General features: G+C 45.1%; 1 protein-coding gene across 9 annotated transcripts in view; it reads right to left on the bottom strand.

The window, feature by feature from the left end:
• Nucleotides 1-19980, bottom strand: part of TTLL10 (tubulin tyrosine ligase like 10) — a 197236-nt gene that overhangs the window by 70071 nt on the left and 107185 nt on the right. The window contains exon 1 of one of the 9 annotated variants that reach the window (XM_088671606.1): nt 1-19827. This exon is cut by the window's left edge and continues 17538 nt beyond it. The exons of 4 other annotated variants lie outside the window; for them this stretch is intronic. Coding sequence is in view for 2 of the 5 variants with exons in the window: in XM_088671597.1 (XP_088527723.1) it covers nt 15785-15790 (6 nt within the window). In the remaining 3 variants the exon portion in view is untranslated. Of the gene's footprint in view, nt 19828-19980 lie in introns of those variants that run through there. 4 more of the 9 variants (XM_088671601.1, XM_088671598.1, XM_088671597.1 and 1 more) reach the window with 4 other exon arrangements.

The following is a 19980-nucleotide window of genomic DNA, read 5'->3' as shown; positions in this document are numbered from 1 at the left end:
TGTTCTGCTTTCAAATCCCACCAGCCTCAGCATAGCTAATGGGGACACTGGCAGGGTCCCAGGTTCCCCATCCCTTTGTAAGGGAGTCTTTGGTTCAACACTTACGATGGCTATGTTCTGCCACCATCATTGGAGGCAGTGTCCCTTTGAAGGGCAGGTGCTTGGAATTGTAGGTGGGCGGGTTGCTGATGCACCTGGGTCCTTCTTGTGGGCTTCTAAAAGGCACTTGGTTGGCCACCATGAGAACAGGATGTTGGACTAGATGGGTCTTTTCCTGATCTAGTAGAATCAGGGTTCAATGGTGGCCACATAGGGTTTCCTTCTCAGGATCATGTGGATAGCTCAGTTGAGACTCTTAATCTCAGGGTCGTGCCATGCTGGGCAAAAAATTCCTGCATTGCAGGGGTTGGACTAGATGACTCTTGTGGTCCCTTCCAACTCTACAATTCTGATTCCACCGCTCCCCCTGGAGACCATGAGAAGGCAGCTTCAAACTTTGAAATGAGTCAAACCCAGAGGAATTCTATGTGCTTTGGGAGCCTGACTTCAGATTTGCTCTGAATTGTGATCAACAGAGCCAGCTGAAGGCGTTGACAGGAGGGTGAAATCTTCAGGCAAGGCCTCCCTCCTTAACCACAAGTCTCCTTAACATGTAAATAGGGATGAGGGGAGAAATTTGATTCATTCCTCATTTGAGGATGAACCTACCTAATTCACACTTCCCAATACTATATGAGAACTGAAACACAGCAATCCTTCAAAATCCGCACTTCTCTTAATTTTGCAATGCAGTTCTCCAGCTGAAAAAAAAATGTGCACAGTAATGCTTACACTGGGGTAAAGTGTGCACATTAGTGAAAATATCACACAAAATGTATTACTTTAGGGGAAATTGTTTTCAAAAACATGTATGTTAGGCAGAATGGCATACTAAGGTGTATGCTGATGGATGCAATGTGCAGAACTGAGCCTAGGATCTGTAACATGAGAAACTGAGAGAAAATGAAATTGACAGATTAGCCCACTTCTTCCTGCAAGACACAAATTCACAGCTTTACTCCAACTGAATTTGTGCAAAGGGAGGAGGGTAGCCATGTTGGGATGGAGGGAGGATCAATGAATCTTGGACACCAGCAACATGCCTAATCATTGAGTCCTGGGCTCCAACTAAATTTCCAGTCAGTGCATCTTGAGCTCCAGCCAACTGCTCAACCAATTGACCTTGGGTTCAAGAGAAACACCTGGTCAGGACACTAAGTGGAGCATCCTTCCTGTGGGTTGCCAACCGTAAGGCTAGGTATGCCGTTATTATGACTGATCAGGGCCTTTCCCACCCCCACCCCATCCTTCAGTTATCTGAATTGTTATCATGCCTTCCCCACCCCACCCCACCATGGCTGGTCACTAACCTTCTGGCTTCTGCATTCTCCGTTGGCGTTTTCCAATGGTGGGCATGAGAGGCCATAATCATCATTACCAGGCAGTATTAGAAAGACAGAAAACATCCAATGCTGCCCAGTAAGATGGCAATGACATCCCAGGATCGTCGATCGTGCAAGGAACAGTAAGCACAATTAGCCGGAGTAGGTGGTTAGTTATCAAAATGAAATGATAAGGAGAGAGAATGTGACAAGGAAAGTGAAGTACAGGCAGAGTCCTAAAAGCCAGTGTCACTGCACCACATGCTCTACATGCTAAGACGGTCTTGTTACCCTTTCTCCATGCCATGTATAAGATGCTATATTACAACAGAAGAAAATCTGGATGGCAGAATTCACCAGATCTTTATTATCTTTTACCAACAGCTTGCAAAAACCATTTTGAATACAGCTGCTCCCATTTTCCCTTTCCCTCCAATTCTTATATTTCCACACACACTTCTCTCTGACATCTATCCAGGCAAGCAAGAGACATTATCGGTGTTCGAGGACGCATTACACCCAGGCAAAAAGTATCTGAGGGGGCTGCAAGGGGATCCAGTTAAACACATGGGATCCAGATCACATCTCCAGTTAAAAGGACCAGATCACGAATTGTGGGAAAGACCTCTCTTCTGCCTAGGAGCCTGGACATCAGCTGCCAGTCAGAGTAGATAGCTAGACAGTAGAAACTCAGCTAGATAGACAAATCATAGAACTGTATAGTTGGAAGGGCATCCAAGAGCCATTTAGTCCAACCCCCTGCACTGCAGGGATCACAGCTAAAGAATCCATGACAGAGAGCCACCCAACCTCTGTTTAAAAGCCTCCAAGGAAGGAGAGCACACCTCCTTCAGAGACAGTCAACTTTCACTGCCAAACAGCTCTTACAGTCAGAAAGTTCTTCCTAAAGTTTCGCCAGAACCTCCTTTCTTGTAATTTGGATCCACTGGTTTACCTTCCGGAGCAACAGGAAACAAGCTTGCTCCATCTTCCATGTGATAACCCTTCAGATAGGTGAATATAGCTTTCATATCACCCTCTCAGTTTTCTCCAGGCTAAACATACCAAACTCCCACAACCCTTCCTCATAAGGGTTGGTGACCTGATCTAAACCAGCTTCCTGGTCAATTAAGTCATAGACCAGACCCATTTACTTGGCCTGCTCTGACATCAGAAAGACCACTTTAGTCCTGACTTCCTCCCCAACCCAACTATAAAGTGTGTGTTTTGGACCGTGGCAGTAAAGTGACCTTTGCAAACGAGAGGCTGAACCTTGATGTCTTAAAAAAAGAGTTGTGGCATAAATTTTTAAGCCACTGTACCATGAATCTCAGCAAAGTGCCCCAGGTACAAGAAACCAACAAGCCTGTGTGGCTTGTGTGTGTGTGTCCCTGTCTTATATAGAATGTAGGGGTACATTTCATATTTTATTAGAGGGACAAATGGCTTTCAGTTGCATGCAAGGGCAAAAAGATTCTCAGAAAGACAATATTCAAGATTCATCGGCAATGTGGAAGAGCCTCTGATTTGCACTCAGAAGGTTCCAGGCTTAACAATTCACAGTTAAACTATGGAATCTGCCTGTCATTTTAAAAGATTATTAGACAAATGCAGGGAGGATAAGGTAAGCAATGGCCAATAGTCACAATGGCTGTGCTTTCCTTTCACTGGCTCTGGATGCTAGTTACTGGGACTCACAAGGAGGAGAGTTGCGGTTGTGCTCAGGTCCTCCTTACAGTCTCCCCAGAGGCATCTGGTTGACCAGTGTAAGACCAAGATGCTGGACTAGAGACTATGGGCTTTCTGATCCGATTCTGCAGGACTCTTGTTATACTCCTACCCCTAGCATCTCCAGGTAGGGCTGGGAAAGCCTAGGAACCTTATAAAGAGTCTCTGCCAGTCAATGTACAGCAGGGATAGGGAGACTTTGGCCATCCAGATGTTGCTTGATGGACAACACCAGTAGCCATGCTTTGTGGGGCTTCTGGGAGTCAGATTACAGCTCCCATTGCTCCTGATAGTTGGCCATGCTTTGTGGGGCTGGTGCGAGTTTAGTCCAACAACATCTGGAGCTTCCTGTCTCTCTTTTAAAACCAGTCCTTTATTCAGAACCATAATGACTAGAGTCTTTTTTAGGGTGAGAACCACAACCCAATGGCAGAGCACCTGTTTGGGCCCTGAACATAACTATTGGCACCTCCAGGTAGGGGTGCGAAAGATTTCTGCTGAAAGCCTAGAGAGCTGCTGCCACCCAGTGTAGACAATAAACCACAGAACAGACAATGCCAGAAGGACCAGGTTTGCATTCCCCCATGCATAAAGCTCAAGGAGCCATACATTTCTGGCACAGTAAGTTCCTGCCTCTTCAATTCAGAGGTGAAGCAAATTATTTTGTAAAGATTCAACCTATGTCAGATGTTAACATTTGCCACCTCAGTTCATTAATATGAACGTTCAATAAGGATTCGCACTCCCAATGTGAAAGTTTACCTCAGGATATTGAAATTCGAGTACTGTTGCTTGATCGCATTGGCAGGGCCCAAATACAAGCTCCGACCAGCCTCCAGCTCCCTGGAACCATCCGACACAAACCATCATCTAATGGTCAGAGGTGCAATCCTGACAAGTGCAAAGCCTTATTCCGTGTTGTCCTCTGTCGTTGTTGGGTTGGGTTTTGCCTTGTTTGGCTAACTGCTTTGTTTCCCTGTCGTGAGCCACCTGGAGAATTTTGTAGGGCAGCCCACAAAGATGGCTGACAAATATCCACCCCTAATCAAATACGTTTTGTCCATTTTTTGAAGAAAGGCATCATGGGACTCCAGAGGGAGCAGCCAACCATCAGGTGAACACTGAGCAAATGTCATGATTGCCAAGGTAGAGTATTCGGCATCCAAACTGACAGGAGATTTTTGAGGTGAATTTTTCAGGAGTAAATTAGTTTCGGTCCTACGTGCTAATGGTGAACCCATTGAGGGAAGCTATTCCATTCTCTCCACCACCCAGCCCCAAAAGTGCATGGCTACACCTCCTTTCCTCCCAGTTATTAGGTAACTGTCAAAAAAGATAAAGCAAATCAAATCCCGTCGACAGGCAGCCATGTTCCATTTAGCCTGCACAAAAGACAGACTTTTTTCCCTTTCATTCCCCCCGCCATATTCATTTCACCCCCCTGCAGCATCAATAATTCATGGATTTAAAAAGGGGGGAATGATAACCAGCGAGAAATTTAAGCAGCAGATGCTCTCTCTCCATTAGAAAAAGAGAAATAGGTCTCAATTCGGGGGTGGTGGTGTTATTTTTCTTTAAAATATTTCTGCTTTGTTCTGTAAGGACAATGATGCAGTGCTAGTGTTTTGACACTGCGGATCTTATAACAGCCGCTGGTGACATGTTAGCTAACAAATTGGCACAAATGACCATGGTCAAAATAATTACATGGTAAGGAGAGGCGAATCAGGGAACAAATCTCCGTCTATCAGGTCCAGGAAAGACATTGTAACAAAAGGGAGATATGTAGATGTTTTGCAAATTAATCAGCTTTAATCATCCCTTTTTAAAAACTGGAGGACTTTACTGAAAGGGCACTGGTGCCAGCTAGACCCCAATTAAAATGAATGGGGGAATTAAGGACACAATCTGGTAAATGCACTTAGCACCAGGAAGTGAGCGCCATTGACTATGGTGCGACTTGCTTCTGAGTAAACATGTATAAGATTGCACTGTAAATAGTTGAAGTCCAAGTACTGGAGAGTTTAAACCAGGCATCCCCAAACTGTGCCCCTCCAGATGTTTTGGCCTACAACTCCCATCATCCCCAGCTAACAGGAGCAGTGGTCAGGGATGATGGGAATTGTAGTCCAAAACATCTGGAGGGCCGAAATTTGGGGCTGCCTGGTTTAAACACACATTCACACCATGCATTTAAAGCACCAGGATACCATTTAAAACAGTCATGGCTTCTTCCACCAAAGAATTCTAGGAGCTGTAGTTTGTTAAGCGTGCTGATAGTTGATGGGAGACCCCCTATCCCCCTCACAAAACTACAATTTCCCAGAGCCATTTAACAATCAAGCCCCATTCACAGGGAACTCTGGAAATTGTAGCTGTATTGAGCGAATAGAGCTCTCCTGACAGCTCTGGGCACCCTTAAAAACTGTGGCTCCCAGAATTCTTTGGGGGGGGGAATCCATGACTGTTTAAAGATGCATGCTGTCAATGAGGCCTTAATGATCCCAGGCGTGGTTAGAGCTTGCATTGAATAACACAATAGCTGCATTATCTTGATACAAGCTATTAAGAGGAGGTGCTAGCCATGCATTTTTTTTACAAATTCATACCAAAAGGATGACCAACATTAAAGAAGAAGACAGCCTTATTAAGCTATCAGGGATCTGCAGTTACCATACACACTGTCTTTCAGAGGGCAGTCCTCTACCTGAAGGCTGTCTGGTCTATGAGTGGTTTAAAGATTGAGAACCCTAAGGAGGGAGATCTGGTAATCCTTGGAGTTGCCAGTTGGCCTCTGGACCACAGACTAAGCAACCACACAGATCTTTTGCTCAGAATTTTCCCTGTCATGCTGAGATGCCCCGCCTGTCTATTTGAAATACAGGGTTGCATCCAGCGCTAGCCTTGCTCACAGTGGACCCGCTGAAATGACTGGACATGACTTAACTTTGGTTCGTTTATTTCAGTGGGTTTATTCTGAGTCATTGCATATGTTCTTTACACCTGCCCCTAAAAATGAACATATGCCAAAATAATGCAAATCTGTGGTTCATTTCTGCTTTCTTTGGGTAATGTGTGAATAGCTACCCTAGAGGGGTATATGTAAACACATCACAGGAATAATTTGTGAGTGTTATTACCAACTCCAGATGTTATCTCTGTAGAGCTACACCACTGACCCACAGCAGAAACACCAGCCCTTAATTCCATACTTCTGCATTAATCCTCAGACATATATGGCTTCTGAAAGAACCATGGTTTAATTGTGGTCTTCCAAACCCCCAATATCAGGTTTGTTATTTATTTAATTATTTGCAAGCACAGGACAGTCAAGCATTGGTCTTTGGGGGTTGCTTGGCGCAGTATGAAACTGGTGACCATCTCCCTTCATCTCTCTTCCTTTCTCCATCCAGCCGTGGCTGAGCGTTTTATCTGCCCCACCAGCAGAGATTAATTAAAATGGGGGAGATGCTCAGAATTCCGAGCTGGATGAAGGCCATGCCCTCAAATTCTAGATGATGGCTCTCATTAGTGAGTCTATTGAAAGACTAGGTTGGCAGCTCTGTGAACAGGGATGAAGACCTAAAACAGAATGATGTTCTGGTCCCTATATCCAGATGTTATGGAAATTAACCATGGCTCAATGTTGGGGGCTGCTCTTGCAGGGCACATTTGACCCTGAACAGGAGCACCAAACACTTTTTCTTCCTTCCTTCATTCTTCCACGGTCAAAAGCAGCCTGGGGTGATTTGAAGGCAGTAGTGGGGAGAGTTGCTGTTGTCCTTAGGTCCTGCCTGCAGGCTTCTCATAAGCACCTGGCTGGCAACTGTGAGAACGGGATACTGGCAAGATGAAACCACTGACCTGAGCCGACAGGGCTCTTTCCTGTGTTCTTATTCATTATACTCTCCTTAAGGTAAAGGTAAAGGGACCCCTGACCATTAGATCCAGTCGCAGACAACTCTGGGATTGTGGCGCTCATCTCGCTTTACTGGCTGAGGGAGCCGGCATACAGCTTCCGGGTCATGTGGCCAGCATAACTAAGCTGCTTCTGCCGAACCAGAGCAGTGCACGGAAACGCCATTTACCTTCCCTATTTATCTACTTGCACTTTGAGGTGCTTTCGAACTGCTAGGTTGGCAGGAGCAGGGACCAAACAATGTGAGCTCACCCCGTAATGGGGATTTGAACCACCGACCTTCTGATCGGCAAGCCCTAGGCTCTGTGGTTTAACCCACAGCGCTACCCGCGTCCTTAGATGGCTTCAAAGGGGAATCAGTAGAAGCCTGCTGTCTTATTTCCAACCAATGGGGTGTGGCTCCGCCTGTCATTGGCTCTGGCTCCACCTACTGTTGGTTTCCCTACCTTCTGCCCCATTAGATCCAGTGAACACAAGCCTTGCATGTACTGTATGCTGTGCTGAGTCATTGTCTTGTACACTGGATGTGGATCAGCATGGAAAAGACTGGTCCCGACTTCCCTACCTGGTTGGCACTTGGGAGACTTCAGCAGAAGTGGGATTTTGGGTTGCCAAAATCTGATTCAAAAACTACACACACAGAGAGAGAGTGCAGTGTTTTTCACAAGCTAGCCTGAAGATCTTGCCATCGCTCCCTGTTACGGCTGCATAATCCACCCGACAGCTAGCTAATCCTTCCATCGTCTTGCTCAAGTACAAACGGCAACACACGGAGCAAAACTAAGAGTCAAGGAAGCCTCTGTACTCTTGTCCCACCTCACCTATTGCCAAAACATATACAATAATATATTTGTCTGCCTCAGATTTTCCTAGAAGATTAAGAACTCAATGGAAAGGGGCCTTGTGGTAGGAAACCGAGGGGATTGGAGAACAGAAGGACGCAAAGAGAGAAATCTTTTTCCGCCATTTCCTTTGCCAAGCTATTTTTAAGTCACGCATGCAGGATTCTGAAAGACCCAGAGGTCAAATCTTAGTTCTTGGAAGCCTCCACTGAAGTTGAAAGGATTTACAATGGATTTACACTGCTGGCCTTTAATATCTTTTATTTTCACACACCCTTGAGGAGGTAGCATTCTCCATTCTCATCACATACGTGGCCTCTACTCGGTAATTAATGCAAGCTTAGGAGCAATTATTATCTTAAACTGCTGGCTTATTTTCATAATTACTGGCTTAAATGGGCTGTACCAATGTGATTTCTCCTCCCTCTCTTCTATTTAGGCTAAAGCAATTAGCTTTGTCTCCATCCCCGGTGAAACTCTTGTTTCTTAAGTATTTTATTGGCTTGCTCTCTCTCAGCAAAGGGCACATAATATTAGGAATTTCAGCAACAGAAGTCTCATCTGGCTTAAACTTTCCAAGGATTAAGGCACAAGTAGTGGGAACACCTCCTTATCCCTCCTCTTTAATAAGAGATGAAGTTATTGACAGCATGTTGCCTTGCAATGGCACCCCAAACCTGCCACTTAGGGTGGACTGTCTCCCCCAACGAAGGACATTTGGGAATTTGCGGTTGTTGGATACAGCAGAACCCTTTCCTCGATTCAACAGAATGGAATGCCCCGAAAGGCATTAAGTTGTGAGTTATGGATTCCATTAAACAACCAGCCTGGAAGAGGAAAGCAAACCACTACCTTTCATTTCTCCCATTTGAATTCCTCTCTTGCACCCAAAAACATGCTCCTTTAGCTTCTTCCTATTTACGCAGATCTGATTCCGTTCCAAAACATCCAGCAAAGTTTTATTTTCCCCCTTTCCCAGCTGAACCGAGATGGCCTGTCCTTAACACATAATTCTTCTCCTATCCCCGGTTGGTCTCGCCCGCTGACCGTGCTAAGACCTCCATTTCAACAAGGGCAAATAAAAAATAAAAAATTAAACCAACCTTTCCACGTTACGGCTCTCGGCGCAGAGCCCATCGGAGGCTCCCATCAGCAAGATGAACGACACGCTCTGAGCATATGCTTGGCCATTTCCTTAACCGCCAACATGGCCATAAGCAATAAGAAGCATATAGATACCGTGTGCTAAGTGGGGCAGGGGATAGGATGATAGTGGAAGCAGTTTCAATTCAAGAGGTGTTCTCTTTCTCTCTCTCTCTGGTCATTGTCATAAAATACTAAGAGGTGGGCAAAGCAAGGGGGAAGTTCCTCCCCTCCACCCGCAGGCACCTGCAGTAAGGTGTGAACGCCCGAGGTTGGTCTATCCATTGAGGACACGGAAGGAGAGGGAAGGGAGAATAGAGGACAGCAAGAAGGTAAGGGCTGTAACCTTAACATGGCACAAGATTAAAGCAAATAAGGTCATCATTTTTAAAATAAATCATAAAACGAAGAAAGCTCTCCGTTTTAAAGCCCTCAGCAAGCACACTATTTCCAGCTGTTGGGTACCCATGAAACATAAAACCAACTTATTCGTTACCTGGGTTACAGACCTCATTTAGTTAATCATCACCATGATGACCAGGGCCCAAAAGGAGAGGGGTGGCAGGGAAGGGGCGGGAGGAAAGAGGGTGGAGGAAACAAAGAACTTTAAGAAAATAAAAAGCTACTACTTTCTCTATCTGGGATTCCATTCTTTTATCTGCCCTCACACCACCCTCCCTGCTGGTCTTTATTCCTCCTTTCCTTTCTGTAGTAGAGAAAGGCCAAGTTTTGAGCAGCGCTTTTCGAACAGCCAGGTATCATTTCTCCTCCAAATGGGAAAGGTGGGGCCTTTGGTTCACACTGCACCAGGTTGCTCAAGGTCCAGAGAGGAATGTGAGTTGAGAGGAAAGAAAAGGGGAGGGGAGGGGGATCCCCGCACTCCTAACTTGTTGGTTAACCTGCCCGCCTGAGCCTTAATCAATAGCCAGGGACTCTGAAGGGAACAAAGAACAAACACAGGAGAAAAGCCGAGCCCTTATCTCAGATCCCCATCAGATAAGCCATACCTGGAGTCCAAAGGGACAGGCTGGCCTGTTCAGCCCTTTCCGAGTTCAAGAAGGAGCAAAGGGATGTTTCTGTGGCTTCTCTACACTTCAGTGATAGCATTCTTGCTTTGAATTTATTTTAATTTGTTCCCAACACCATCATTATTTTTAGGAGGCAGAGGAAGCTGGGGGAACCAAGTAAACCCTGAACTCTAATCAAGACATGCATCTCAGGGTAATTTTGGAATTAAGTCTCTTTCTGCGTGTCTTAAGGGAGCAAGCCTATGCATGTCTACGCAGAAGTAAGCTCCACTGAGTTCCATAGGATTAGTTCTCAGTTCCCTTAAAGTTGTAGCCCTGTACTCACTTACCCAGGGAGTAAGCCCTATTGGGACGTACTTCCAAGTAGACATGTACAGCACTGTGCTGTAACGAATCTGTTTAGCTAGCCAGCGGTCTGGATTCAGATGGCCCCTGTAATAGACAAGGGTGCCTTGCGTCTTTCACCTCTTGATAAACACATTCCAAAACTTCCAAGTAGCCTCTCTTGCAAAAACACACCACATGGAAGAAAGCTCTTAAATTGACACGTGATTGCTTTCCGATTTGCATTGCAAGGGGAAAAAAATCAAATGCGTTACAGGGTTCCCGATGAGACAGGCAGCCAGAGATCACACACCCTTGACCTTTCGTTTCAGGAGATTTTGGTAAAGGGGATGTACGGAAGCCCCAGATTCCTTTGCGAAGATTCAGCAGAGACTGGGGGTGGGGGGAAAGTACCGAATGCAGCCTCTAAAGAAATCTTAAGAGCTCCTCAGAGAACCATCAAAACAAACATTTACCAGCTTCTGGGGAAACAATATTGTTACCAAAAGCAATTTGCAAACACTTTGTCAGAACGCAGCATGAGATAATTAAGCATATTTGAATTTACAATTTAGATTCTTCTATTAAGGGTGGGAGAGGGGGACGCCCAGCAACCTCATCCTTGTTCTTATTTATTTTATTCACGCTTTCCAATTTCAGCAAAGATTTATTGTTATTATATATATTCTTTGCCAGTTTCAATCTTTCTGTCATCACTCGCTCAGGGCAAGCTGTATAAATGCAGGGTGTTTCAACTGTTCACATCAAAACTTCTCTTAAGGCGGCAGGCTTACTATACATACTGATCTGGGAAAATGCCGTGTTAGACACAGTGCCGCTTACTTCCAAGTAAACATGACTAAGATTGCACTGCGTGAGCAGAAACAGGCACCAGCAAGGCTGTATTTTGAGTTTGAACCTTGCTCAGTTTTAAGCCTGGATCAATATTATTTTCAATAAGCATTGTGGGCTTCCCTAGTACAATAGCCTATATATGTGTGTGTGTGTGCACACATGTCATAGGGGACCTCAATATGTATGAAAGTCTATCCATTGTTAAATCAGATTACAGCCAGAACTCAAGGGGGAATAGTTATGTTATACTTAGGGTTGCCAGACTCAATAGTGGACAGGGCTTCTGTGCCTTTAATTGCCCTGTTCTCTCTTTTGAGTCTGGAAACCTTAAAGAGAAACCAGCAGACCCTTTGCTTGGAAATTAAACAAAGGGTGCTGGTTTCTCTTTAAGGTTTCCAGACTCAAAAGAGAGCAGGGCAATTAAAGGCACAGAAGTCCTGTCCGCTATTGAGTCTGGCAACCCTAGTTATACTACGCAGTCAGGCATTGATTTACACACTTAGTTTTATTCCTAGTTTTAGTCCAACAGATTGAAATTTTTGTTGCGCAAAATGGGCACTCCAAAATTCTCAAAGCTATTTGCTGTAGATGTCAACAGGTTTCTTGATGGGAGGAGGTGAGACAAGGTCCCCCCCCCCCTCAGAAAATTCTCTTGTGAGAAATTTCAGCTCATTTCATGCTAGACAAAATTGAAGGAAAACTCTACTGTTAGTTCATATTGGCGGATGAAGGAAGTTGTGGGCAGAAAAAGGAGGATTGGAAGGGGAAAAGGTTCAAGCCCATTGCTTCCTTCCATGATATTAAAATAATATCAAAGAATATTAAAACTGGAACCATGCAAGTGGTGAAACTGGTCGGGGGGTGCATTTAACTGAATTTTCTCCCACTGAGAACTGAAATTCTCCAACAGTTCAGGAAGAGCGTGAATAATAATAATAATAATAATAATAATAAACAATATGTAACAGCAAATTATATTCTGAGAAATTTCAGTTCAGCTGTGGTTGAAAGGGAACGTTAATAGTATATAAAAATGGAAACTTGTGGCACAAACATGTGCATAGATTATTTTCAAAATAAGAAACCCTGGGTTCAACAAGTTAGTGAGTACAAGACTGCAGTTTTAAATGAATAGTTATATTTATAGTTAGAGGGGATTGTAGAAAGCAATCTTTTGATATTTGGATATCTGCTGATAGACTACCAATACATAAAGATTTGTGTCATTCATCAACTTTTAGATGAGCTCAACAGCTGCTGCTGCTGATGTTGTTTTTCTTTTTAAAATAATAATAATAGTGATTTTAAAGGTGCAGTCCTCAGTACACCTACTTGAGAATAAGTCCCAATGATGTCAACAGGGCTTTCATCCAAGGTTGCGCAGTTAAAATTACAAACTGTTTTGAAAAAAAAATACTATGTGCTCTTCGCTGGGGTTCAGGTCCTATTACACTTAGTGGAACTTACTGTACTACTGAGTAATTGAATCCACAAATTAAGCAACCTACATTTAGCATACTATCCTGATTTTCACCTAAAAAAGGTTTTCTTGGGAGTGTTATGGATTTTCATGAAACCTTGCTCTAGGATGGAAGTCCTAAAGATACTATTTCCCACTGGGGGGGGGGGAGATGGAACTTACTCCAAAGTAAATATGGTTGGGATCAGGTGAACATGCTATAGTTTAGTGAGTTTTCCTTCAAAGGTAATGCCATTCAAGTTGAAGGCACTATTGAGGTGTAGGATCTTATTGATAGGGTTTAAAATGTGAATATGAGATACTACGGAGACGCAGACCCTAAGACCCCCATTTAGTTTTCAAATTAATAGCTCTCTAAAGGCTGCAATCCTATATCCACTTATCTGGAAGAAATGATCATTGAAACCGGCGGGACTTGTTTCTGAAAAGACTTGGGCAGGAGTGTGCCATAAGCCGATTTGAGGGAGCACCAATGTGTCACAAGTTCCCCCTATTTCAGACAAGAGCTCTTTTGATACAGCACCGACAGCTTGTACTGGCTGCCTTTCTGATAATTCAAATATATCTGCAAGAGCGGGAAATATATGGAAAGCCCCTGGACGCAACAAATCCGGTAATCTCACCTTTGCCACGAGTTCACTAGAGGGCCTTTACAAACAAACAAACAAAAAAAGCCCACCAAATTTGTTTTTGCAAATTGATTTTTAGCAAATATCTTATCCTGCATTCTCATCTGAAAGGTGCCCTGAATAAGATTGCATCCTCAGACTCATGCCCCCCACACCCCGCTTTTGCAATATAGAAAGGATAATACTATGGCTGTAAGGAAGGCAACAAGATCATATACGTTTGGAACGCCTGAAACGTTCAAGAATGCTACATTCCTGCTAAGTATTATTATTATCCATTCAAACCCAGGTAGGAGTTTTGACCTTGAGTTCAGTGGGATATCAGCCTAGAGCAATCCTATAAACTTTGTAAGGCTTATGCAGGCACAACAGGATAATGGCCCCATTAAATATCGGTACTAGCCATGCAGTACAAGTCTAAGCTTCCTTACTCAGGAGGAAATCCCTGGTAAATCCCTAGACTTACTCCCTAGTAACTGTCTGAAGAATTGCAGCTTTAGAAGCAGGTTTATATTGGAGAAGGGCTATGTGGAGAGGGATGAAATCTAATTAACGGGCTCTGATGGAGGTAAATATAAAAGAAGTTAGCCCTGCTGACAGATCCCTTTCTTTTTCTGTAATCATTTTCTCCTGGCTTCTGTGTTGAAATGTAATGAGATTGGATAGTATTGAAATCAAGACTGGTTTCAGGAGACCTTTCAAAAAAGGAAAAAAGGGGGGGGGAAGCAAAGAACACCAAGCAAATCAAAACCATTTCTTGTCTTGTGTGCCCCCCCTGGCTTTGGAAGAACACACAAAGCAGCCTTTGCCAACCCGGTGCCCTCCAGATGTTTTGGATTCCCAAACATCTGGAGGGCACCGGGTTGGTGAAGGCGGACACAGAGGAACCTTCCAGAACCTTTTCCAAGAACTGGAAGCCGAACAGAGCGCTCTGCGTCAACTCCCCTAAAGTCCACAACGCCCAACTGCCTTTTCCTGCTTTTGGAGCCAACAACGGATGACGAGAACCATTTTTGCGTGCTTACAAAACACACACACATAAACGTCTTAAAACTCTCACCCGGTTTACTGTGTCAACAGCACAAACACACACACACACACCCAAGCATCAGCATGCCAACAGGCCAAAGGAAAAGTTGATAAAAAGCCAAGGGTTTCTTTTCTTTGAAAGCCATTCTTTCAACCATTTTCCTCCTGCGCAAACCATTTTGATCCACTCAACATCGCTCCACACCGACTGGCACAGAAGCCTCCAGAGGTGAGGAGTTATTCCCCCTCCGAAAGAGAATCTGGTGTCTCTTTCTTTCTCAGTGCCCAGCTCAAAGCAGCAAGTAGAGACAGGTTAGGCATGGAAGCGGAGCTCTGGTGAGAGAACTGGAAGAAAGATTATGAGGAAGCAAAGAGGCTCTCTTAGAACACACGGATAGACCTGCAGCGGTTATAGGAGGCAGTGGAGAGGAAAGAACGAGGAGACCAACTCAAAATGGCTCCTTTAAGCCAAACTGCAAACACTCTGGACAGAATCGAGATCTCTGCATCCTCTTGTTAATTGCCAAAACCTCAACCCAAGAATCAAATCCCATCCCGTTTACCACTTACACACCACACCACTATTTACAATTTTAGCATTAAGAGAACAGAAATTACTGTTTCCCAATGTATGTGCCTTTGAATATCTGTTACCCCCCTGTGCTTAAACTGCCCCCCTGTCCATGCTAAACAGGGACACAACCATTTATTTATCTTTTAGAAGTGGGGAAGGGATAAAGATGGGAAAGAAGCAAGGCACAGCTCACCAACAAAGGGGTGAAAAGACATTTAGGATTCAGTGAGAGATACAAACCATAGGCTGCTTGGATCGCGCTTCATCTCCTGGTCAACCAAGTGCTTTCCACCCCCCTCGCCTAACTGCCGTGATTCAGTCATCACCACCAATCCCAAATCTGCCTCCTTTGTCAAGATCAGGGCACGAGAGACTAACGTTCCCCCCCCCCATTGGCTGCCTCCTATTGAATGCCTTGCAACTTTGCTGCTACCTGCCCCAACTGGTTTGGCCAGTTGTAAGGTGAACGTTTGGATTCGCGAGGTTTCAGCCATCCCCACCCCCCTCACCTTCCATCTCAAAGCAGACAAAACCTGATCCTTCTCTCTTTCTTTTTTTAAACAAAACTTCCTTCAGTCTACCTGGAGAAAGAAAAGAGACAAAAGATAGAAGGGGGTGGGGGGAAGCACACCTAAGCAAGGCGACTTTGCTGCGGCTCAACCACCACCATTAAACTCCCGTTTAGTGCACATCCACAACGGGAATCTTTCAAGCATATGAGGACCGCGAAGCCATTAAAATGACTTTGCCACAAGGTGCCAGGTAAACTTTTCCCAACCCAAAACCGCCAAGGATCGTAAATCAATAAATACATGCATTGAAAAAGCAAGTCGCAGCAGGCCTCTCGTGAGTGACTTTGGAGTGTCGGATCTTCCCACGTCTCAGCAATTTCTTGGGATTTCTCGGCAAGGAGTTTTGCAGGACATCGACACGGCTGGGATTTTTTTGGGGGGGTGGGGGTGCAGAAAGCACGCAAGGAATCGGAACAGCTTCGATATATCTACGCTATCAAAAAGGAAACAAAAATCCTTAAAATAAAATTAAAAGATTTTTTTAAAAGGAGGGGGGAGCCGCGATGTTGCCCGGCCATCATGGAAGCCTCAAGCATCTTACTTGTTTAAGCTGGAATACGGGAGAGACGGAGAATGTCTAACGGCTCAGCTTACATGTACTTCCTCGACCCCTCCCTGAGCAGGTGCATTCTTTGCTCCCGACCAATCTCCTTGCCTCTAGCCATGAACAGGTGTGTCCTGCCATCTTGGGATAGGCCAGGCGGGGAACCGTCAGGCGTGATGTAGCCACGGACCCCACACAATAGGCTTTGGAGCCTCCCCACCTCCAAAGGATCTTTTCAAATATCGGAGGGGGGGGAGGAAGTTAAGTTGATGTGTGACATATGTATACCATATCTATCTACCTACCTACCTACCTAGCACGGCCCGTTGCTCCCATTTTCTCTCAACCTCCATATCTGTTGTTTAGAAACCAGGCTAACTGGTTGGAAGGGGGTCCTCGCCACCAGCAAGGGTGTATAACCTTCAGGCAAAAGAAGTTCAGTTAGTCTTCCCCTCCAAGCTGCCACGACTGCCATAAGCCAGGGAAGGAGGGGAAGGTTTCAAATAAGGAAGTGACTTTCTGTAGCGTTCAGTCAGAGTCATCCAAGGTTGCCGGTTTCTTGCAGATGTGGGTTGATTAACTCGACCCTTCCATGATCTGCATCAGAAATGGGGAACCTCAAGCCCAGAGGCCAGACGTGGCCCTTCAGGCATCTCCACCTGGCCCGCGGACCCTGGTCGGAATGTGTCCTTAAATTCTGATCGTGCCTCATGGCTGCCAGGATGGAGAGAAGTGTGTGAGCGTGTGTAGAAACGAGCCAACTGTACGAAGCTAGACATTTACATTTGTGTCTTTGCCCGCTTTTGCCTCGGGCTCTGCCCACCACTGCATGAGGCCCCCAGAAAAGAATGTGCCTAGGGTTGCAATATTTCAAAAAGTAAAAACCAAGACACTCCAAAAATTGCTGAGCTTTTACAACATTGTTGAGCTTTCTTTTTACAAAAAACCACGATTTTTCGATTGACTTGCCTAAGATCCAGGACAAAGTGCTGTCTTTCGGGAAAATCCCCCCGGGTGTCAATTTCACCTTTGAATTCCAAGCAATGTCCAGGAAAATCTAGATGTATGGCCCAAAGGGTGGCAAAAGGTTCCTGATCGCTAACTGACAGTCATTAGAATCCCTATGGCCCACCGTTGTGTTCTAAATATACAAAAGGAGAGTCTGTACAGTGTTTACATTGGATTCATCTATCAGTCCAATCTGGGTTCTGTACATCAAATGAGGAGTGAGGTGCCATTTTTGTCCTTTGCCTCAGGCAGCAAGATATCTTGGGCTGGTCCTGGAGGCTTACTAGGGGTTCAGCCAGAGGTCTCTTCCTAGCCCCACTGGAGATGCTGAGGATTGAACCCAGATCCTTCCATTTGCAAAGTGATGTGCTCTACTACTGAGCTGTGAGCTGTCCAAACTAAAATATGTAGGGTCATTCTGGATATATGCCCTTGCTTAAGAGCTGAAGGAATCCCTTGTTGGATGAGCCAAGATCCCTTCCCATCTAGTACTCTTGACAAGAACCCACAGAAATTTGGGGACTGGGGGTAGGCATTGTGAAAATTTCCCAAGTGTCACAAGGAAGAGGTGGTTCTCTACAATATAAAGGGTTGGGCAACTGGAAGTGTGTGTCTTCATGCCAATGGGGCACTGCCCCACCAACCTTAGCCTGCCCTCAGCCAGCCCAGCCTTCCTACTTGACAACCAGTCCAGGGGGAGGTCTTGGTTGTAATCTTCCTTCTCCTTAGTCTCGGTTTTGCCCTTGTAGAACTCATCCAGGAGGAGCATGGGGGCAAGATTATAATTACTGTAGTTGACTCCACATGTCATCATCTCTGCCTCTATCTGTCATTTGCTCTGGCTTTCCTTGCACTTGGGTTCCTGCCCTACCAATCTCAATAGGCACAAGCCCCCACTGTAGGCAAATCCAACCCCCAATGCAAATCCAGCGCCCCAACCCCCATCTAGCCAACAACATAACCCCTAAACCCAAAGCTCATAAACACTATTATCCAGTTTCTCCCAAACTGGGACACAAGCAATGGGTTTCTTAAGTTCTTCTCCCGCAGTGTGAACAGCAAGACAGAGTCCTTTGGCCTATTTTGAAACCTGGGATGCGCTGAGACGTAGGCAAAGAGCTGTTGATTTCTATCGCATTTTTTTTTAAAAAAAATGTAAAATCACTTTTCGCCAAAGTAAATGGGTTCTTTAAGGCCAACTTCTGCAACCCGAACAGCAAGGGGGGTGCTGGCAGAACCCCTTGTCCTATGATGTTACCTGGATATTGTCTCCTGGCAACAAAGGGCTCTTTAACCCCTTCTCTCCTGCAGCGTGCACAGCAAGGAAGGCCTTGCGAGAGAAATGTGAAGGCTCAAGGCACCAGTGCTATTTATCTAGAAAAATAGGTGCCAGAACTCACTATTAACACCTCCCTTGTTCTCTTATAATAGCAATGGTGCCCACATGAGAGGTGCCAGAACTGAATTCTGTCGGATTCCAGCTGAAAAAAGCCCAATATTTTCCCAAAGCATCTTTTCCACTGGAGCAGAGGGGAGTGAAATCATAACTTTGCCCTCTTCCTGCACATCCAAGTGATAGTGGATAGAGCCAGTGGTTGTGCCCACCAGTGCTTTTTCAGATGAAAATATGCCCCCCACTGTTGAAAAATTCACCTCAAATATTTTTATCGGTGTCGTTTTGTGCAAGCCGCCTTGAATTGCATTCTGGGGGAAAGGCAGAATATAACAACAACAACAACAACAACAACAACAACAACAACAACAACAACAACAACGGGTCTGCTCTGAGCAGGATTAGCATTCAATACGTCTTGCGATCTGATGGTGACTCACAAGACGAATTCGTTTTGCGAAAAATTCATCTTGCAAATTGCGGTTTCCCATAGGAATGCATTGAAATTTAATTAATGCGTTCCTATGGGCAAAAAAAAAAGAAGTTTCAATGCATTCCTATGGGAAACCGCGATTCGCAAGACGAATTTTTCACAAAAAACGAATTGACTCGCGGAACGAATTAAATCCGTCTTGCGAGGCACCACTGTACAATAGAAAGGGCTTAAGGAAATAAGATCTGCCTGCTGGATCATGCCAATGGCTCATCCAGTCCAACATCCTATTTTCGCAGCTTGATGGAGTCCGAAAGAAAGACCCGAGGACAACAGCACTCTGCCCACCTGTGATTCCTAGGAACTGGTATTCAGAGGCATAATGCCTCTGGAGGAGCCCCTGCAAACACTTCCTTGAGTGCTACAGATCATACCTGATTATAGTGTTGCATTGGATACAGCTGCTGGCCCCTAACTATTTGATGGGGCATGTGGCTACCCTGTGAGAACTTACTGAATGTCATGATTGCAAAGTATCCACACGGAGGGTCAAAGCCTATGCTCTGTTCACAGATCTAGAGTCCTTCCTAATGTTTATGCACACCGGAGGGGGAGGAGTCTGCATGAATCAAGCACGCCCAAATCTTCTGAGACACACTCAGGGTTCTGAGCCACTCACTCAACTGTGGCTCATCTACAGAAAAGAGTGCCCGTTCTGTCTCTGCCTGATCTACTACTGCCCTCAAAGTGTTTCCTTCCATTTAGTCTCCATCAGGGTGAGTTAGTCTGCCCCACCTCTGAATCAATCCTGATCCGGTTACTCCCAGTACAGAAGCAGAGCAAATGGGGTGCCCAGTATATCCCTGCAATTCTGGGCTCAGTGCACTGAAATCAAGAGTCATGCTCAGAACAGGGACTCTTGCAGAGACACAGAGGTACCTCTAAGTGAACTGCCTCAGACTCCTCAGACCTTTTAAGAATCAACCTTTTTGTGTGTGTGAATTGTAATCTAATTCGGTGGGGGGGCAGAATGTGTGTCGTCAATCCAGGCTATGAAA

This window comes from Zootoca vivipara, chromosome 6, assembly GCF_965207765.1.
Source record: "Zootoca vivipara chromosome 6, rZooViv2.hap1.1, whole genome shotgun sequence".
Taxonomy (NCBI): Eukaryota; Metazoa; Chordata; class Lepidosauria; order Squamata; family Lacertidae; genus Zootoca; species Zootoca vivipara.
Note: the sequence above shows the minus strand (reverse complement) of the source record. Positions and strands in the feature narration are given on the sequence as shown.